Here is a 6015-nt window from a genome sequence, read left to right on the forward strand (position 1 = left end):
AAATCGTAATTTCCAGTTTAAATCGTCCAACGGAACACAGCTGATCTTGTTTAGAGTAGGAATTATTTATATGTAACACACGTCGCTCCTTACAGTTTTAACATTGAACTTTAATAACATACGAAGGTGATCAGGCTTTAAAAAGAACATAATCGTCTTTCTTTTAAAAAGTACATAATCGGCTGTGATCTGGTAGTTGACTGTCGGAGGTAATGAGAATATATTAGTGTTAATAAGTGTACGATTACAGCATGAATACGGGAGCTTGGACCGGACCGGTTCGGTTCTGGATGAAGCGCTGCATGACCGTGAGAGGATTTAGTGTGGATCGGCCGAGATTAGTACTGGGAATTGAGACAAGCTGTGATGAGACGGGTGCAGCGGTACTGGATGAGAATGGAGTGATTTTGGGAGAATCTTTGCATTCTCAAAAACAGACCCACCTAGAGTAAGTAGTTAAAGTTTAGGGGCATTTATATTTTTATAAATTTGAAAATAATGGTAAACTCATCAAAGTTATTGAATAACATAAATGTGTCTTTTAAGAATTCTTTTTTGACAAAACAATTTCAAAATAAATAAAATAATTATTATTTTTAGTGTAGTCACCTAAAATTTGTTTAAAAAATAATCTTGGCCTTTTATCAAGCATCTTATCCGGGTGCCCTCAACAAACTTTCTCAAGATGACTTTGACTTTAAAGGAAAACACCACCAATTTTTCAATATTTTACTATGTTCTTATCTTAACATAGACAAATAAAATAATACATCCTATTTTGTTTCAATGCGTGCACTTAATCTTTGTACAGCGCGTCGTGAATGTGTTAACATTTAGCCTAGCCCCATTCATTCCTTAGGATCCAAACAGGGATGAATTTAGAAGCCACCCAAACACTTCCATGTTTTCCCCATTTAAAGACTGTTACATGAGAAGTTACATGAGTAAGTATGGTGGCACAAAACAAAATGTGGCGATTTTTAAGCGGATAAAAAATTAAGAAATAGACTGTATGGCGGAAGAGCACTTAGTTTGCAGCACTTTGACGTTCGAAAATGTTTTTTCCTTTTAAATAAATAAAAAAGACAAAACAACCCCATTAAAATAAGCTATAATTTGAGATATTTCTTAGTGATGGTTATTTCTGTAATTAATTCACATCTTTCTATGCCAAGAGGCATTTTATTTAGTGATGCTCCGATGTATCGGCCGCCGATATTTATCGGCCGATTTTTTATGAATTTGAAACCATCGGCATATCGGCAAAAGCACGAGAAAGGCCAATACTGATCGTTTATTAATTAACTGCATAAAGAAATCCATTATATGTAAAAAATGAGTTAATGTTGTTAATAAAATAAATGCTGAATAGCAAAGACCACCTTTGAAGGTTGTCATGCTGTCTTATTATATTTGTTTTAGCTTAATTTGTTGGTCAGTTGAATGTTAATTAGATTAAATCCATGTTCAGTAAAAATAATTTGATGCAGAAATAAACTAGCTAATAGACCAACTGTATAGCATTGTATACAAGTATTTAATATCTTTGACAAGACACGTGATGCACATAGGATCCTTCGACGCGCAGAACACATATTTTGAAATTACAAACTACACACATGACGGGCTACATACATGTTGTAACAAACTTCGCATCGAGCGCCCTCGAATAAAGAAGTTACCGGCCGCCACTGGTAAAAGTTGATTGAAAAATGGTGAACCGTTCTTGCACTTTGTGAGTGTCCATGTGGTTTGTCAGCTACCTAATTTTTGCTTTATTGTTGATTGTTTATTGTTAATTTGTTGTCTTATAGTGCTGGTGGCATTATCCCAACCGTAGCCCAACGTTTACACAAAGAAAACATCAGCCGAGTTGTTCAGGAGGCCTTAAGCAGGAGTTCAATTGAACCCTGTGAACTCACAGCTGTAGCCACAACAGTGAAACCCGGTCTCGCCCTCAGCCTAGGGATCGGCTTGGAGTTCAGTCTGAAATTCGCAAGGCTTCACGAAAAGCCGTTTATTCCTATACACCACATGGAGGCACACGCCCTCACAGTAAGAATGCTTCACCCGGTAGACTTCCCATTTCTCGTGCTTCTTGTCTCCGGAGGTCATTCCCTCCTTGCATTGGCCAAAGGCATCGATGAGTTTCTCCTCTTAGGCCAATCACTGGATGAAGCAGCGGGGGACACTTTAGATAAGGTATCAGGATATCACATCAAATTGTAGTCCTTTGAGTGGGTGTGTCTGTCATATGAATAATCATCTTTGCTTTGAATGATAGATTGCCAGGCGGCTTTCCCTTAGGAATCACCCCGAGTGTTCCACGTTAAGCGGTGGACAAGCCATAGAGCTTTTGGCAAAAGAAGGGAACCGACTCGAGTTTCATTTTAGATCACCAATGGGACAACTCTTCGACTGCAACTTCTCATTCGCTGGTTTGCGAAATCAAGTGACCATGGCAATAATCAAAAAAGAGAAAGAGGAGGGTACAGCTTTTTTTGACCTAAACAATTCAGACACCATAAATGTTGTATACATAGGCCACTTACCTGGATTTGGTAAATTATTGTAATTATTTCATAAAATGATTAAAAAATGTAAGGAAATTGTGGTTATGTTTGATATGCAGTATTACTTCAGAGGCCTATTCAGTATTTTATTAGTTTCAGGAAAATGTATTGTTTTCTCAGGTGTTGAAACAGGACAGTTATTATCGTGTGTTAAAGACATTGCCGCTGCCGCGCAGCACACCGTGGCATCTCATATAGCTAAACGTACACATCGTGCCATATTGTTCTGTAAGGCCAAAGGTCTTCTACCACACCATAATCCAACCCTGGTAAGTTCACAACACCACATGACTTGTTAACTCTTTCACCGCCAGCGTTTTTAAAAAAAAGTTGCCAGCCAGCGCCAGCGTTTTTCATGATTTTCACCAAAGTTTAATGCCTTCCAGAAAATGTTCTTATTTAAATATATAAACATACAATATACCAAATGAAAGAACAGACCCTCTGCTTTCAAACTAAAAAAAATTTTGTCATCCTACCTTCAGTGGTTCTTTTGTAATCAGCTTTTGAATATGGGTAGGTTTCTGCAAAATCACCACATTTTGAGCAAAAAGCAGAGATAATTCCATTTTTGTGACGGACCTTTCATAGAGATCCCATTCAGAGCGATCTTTAAAACAGACACGGACATGCAGCCGCTTGCCATAGGGCAATACTTCCGGGTTTAAAAAGTTGTGGAAGGGCCTGGTGGATAATAGCGGTATTGCGGGAAGACGGAAAATCACGTCATTGGCGGGGAAGCGTTTTCTCTTAATTGACGAGATATCTCGTCAATGGCGGTGAAAGAGTTAATGACATTTCACATATAATCCCACTCCAGCTCTTTTATTTCAACAAAAATCTTTCCACTGTCTCTTGTGCACGACGCCCCCTATAGGTTCTTTCGGGAGGTGTAGCGAGCAATGAATACATCAGACAGACTGTAAAAATCATCACGGATGCCACTGGGATGCAGTTGGTCTGCCCTCCATCAAAGTTTTGCACTGATAATGGAGTCATGATTGCTTGGTATGAATACAACATGGGCTTACTTTGCTTTACACGCTCAGTGTAATGCAGAAGACCCTTACTTTTGTCCCTTACTATTGGTTTAGGAATGGTATAGAGAGACTTAAGCATGGAAAGGGGATTCTGTCGCATGCTGAAGAAGTCTACTATGAACCAAAGTAAGTGAAAAGTGTTGACATTAAAGTCTAAATGAATTTAAAGAGCCCCTATTACGTTGCTAAAAAACAATGTGTACGCAAGATTTATGGATAGGCGCAATATTACCCAGTGCCCGAAAATAGTCCCCTGCTATTGGAAGTTACCAAGGGGACTATTTCCGGGTGCTGCGTGGTATCATTGCGCCTCCTGCAGCAATGTTACAGCAGCAAAGTCCTTGATTATTGCGGCAGAATGAGAGTATAGTTCCTAGCCATATTGACTTAGAAAATCACAACTTTTAATTTTCCCTCGGTCTTAGTACACGATGTAACTACAGAAGAGTCAAGTTTTAAATAGGAAAAATATCCACACTGTTTAGTTATTTTTGAGCGCAATGCTAAATGGTCTAATCAGATTCAATGGATTATGCTAAGCTATGCTAAAAGTGCTATCGCCAGACCCAAAACACCAAAGGAAATGTAAAATCATGAATCGGACAATAGGTGCTCTTTAAAATCGCTGTGTGCATCACCTAAATAATAGTCTGTTTTAAATATAAATAAAAAATCTGTTATAAAAATGTATATTTATTTTTAGGGCACCACTTGGATTGGACATAACAGCAGAAGTTAAAGAGGCTGCAATCAAAGTGCCACCATTAAAACTGAGGTTAAATTCTTGATATTGTTCCTAAACAGCTTTCCTTCTTGTTAATAAATTATTTTTTATTAATTTTTAATGTTTCTGTTTTTTATATGCATAAATTCAAAGTATATTATTAAGCATTTTGGCATGAATGGCAATGCCAAGCTATGATAAATGTACATTGTCATGACCTGACCATAATAAACAGTCGGAGAGGCTTTAAGGCGTCTGTCCCACCCTGACTCTAGGGTTAGCGGTTCTTGCCCTGTGTTTTTCATGGTGCGGCACACTGGCTGGTGTCTCCCTCGCACGGCTTGCTGACTGACTACGTCCAGCACTCCAATTATTCCGCCCTGAAAGTGGTATAGCACAAAAAAAAACTGTGTTTGAGATGTATTTTACTTTCTCTGAAGAATGTTGTAAAAATGTGACCTGTGAAACCTAGCTAAAGTCATTTTTTGTGATTTACATAAATGATTCTACATAATGTAAATAACATACCTTGATACACTCACCTAAAGGATTATTAGGAACACCATACTAATACTGTGTTTGACCCCCTTTCGCCTTTAGAACTGCCTTAATTCTACATGGCATTGATTCAACAAGGTGCTGAAAGCATTCTTTAGTAATGTTGGCGCATTTTGATAGAATAGCATCTTGCATTTGATGGAGATTTGTGGGATGCACATCTAGGGCACGAAGCTCCCATTCCACCACATCCCAAAGATGCTCTATTGGGTTGAGATCTGGTGAATGTGGGGGCCATTTTAGTACAGTGAACTCATTGTCATGTTCAAGAAACCAATTTGAAATTATTCGAGCTTTGTGACATGTTGCATTATCCTGCTGGAAGTAGCCATCAGAAGATGGGTACATGGTGGTCATAAAGGCATGGACATGGTCAGAAACAATGCTCAGGTAGGCCGTGGCATTTAAACGATGCCCAATTGGCATTAAGTGGCCTAAAGTGTGCCAAAAAAACATCCCCCACACCATTACACCACCAGCCTGCACAGTGGTAACCAGGCATGATGGATCCATGTTCTCATTCTGTTTACGCCAAAGACTTTATTCCAAATTTTATCAGACCAGGCTACATTTTTCCAGTCTTCAACTGTCCAATTTTGGTGAGCTTGTGCAAATTGTAGCCTCTTTTTCCTATTTGTAGTAGAGATGAGTGGTACCCGATGGGGTCTTCTGCTGTTGTAGCCCATCCGCCTCAAGGTTGTGCGTGTTGTGGCTTCACAAATGCTTTGCTGCATACCTCGGTTGTAACGAGTGGTTATTTCAGTCAAAGTTGCACTTCTATCAGCTTGAATCAGTCAGTCCATTCTCCTCTGACCTCTAGCATCAACAAGGCATTTTCGCCCACAGGACTGTCGCATACTGGAGGTTTTTCTCTTTTCACACCATTCTTTGTAAACCCTATAAATGGTTGTGTGTGAAAATCCCAGTAAATGAGCAGATTGTGAAATACTCAGACCGGCCCGTCTGGCACCAACAACCATGCCACGCTCAAAATTGCTTAAATCACCTTTCTTTCCCATTTTGACATTCAGTTTGGAGTTCAGGAGTTCACCCCTTAATGCGTTGAAGCAACTGCTATGTGATTGGTTGATTAGATAATTGCATTAATGAGAAATTGAAC

At 39.1% G+C, this 6015-nt stretch overlaps 1 protein-coding gene across 1 annotated transcript; it reads left to right on the forward strand.

The window, feature by feature from the left end:
- The first annotated feature begins 98 nt into the window (after positions 1 to 98).
- osgepl1 (O-sialoglycoprotein endopeptidase-like 1) lies at positions 99 to 4445 on the forward strand. Its single transcript, XM_073854631.1, has 7 exons — positions 99 to 448; positions 1815 to 2202; positions 2285 to 2489; positions 2694 to 2842; positions 3451 to 3581; positions 3668 to 3739; positions 4317 to 4445. Exons 1-7 carry the CDS (start codon positions 252 to 254, stop codon positions 4399 to 4401), a joined length of 1227 nt encoding a protein of 408 aa, XP_073710732.1. The 5' UTR covers positions 99 to 251; the 3' UTR covers positions 4402 to 4445.
- Positions 4446 to 6015: the final 1570 nt, after the last annotated feature.

The sequence above is a fragment of the Misgurnus anguillicaudatus genome, chromosome 17 (assembly GCF_027580225.2).
Source record: "Misgurnus anguillicaudatus chromosome 17, ASM2758022v2, whole genome shotgun sequence".
In the NCBI taxonomy this organism is placed as follows: domain Eukaryota; kingdom Metazoa; phylum Chordata; class Actinopteri; order Cypriniformes; family Cobitidae; genus Misgurnus; species Misgurnus anguillicaudatus.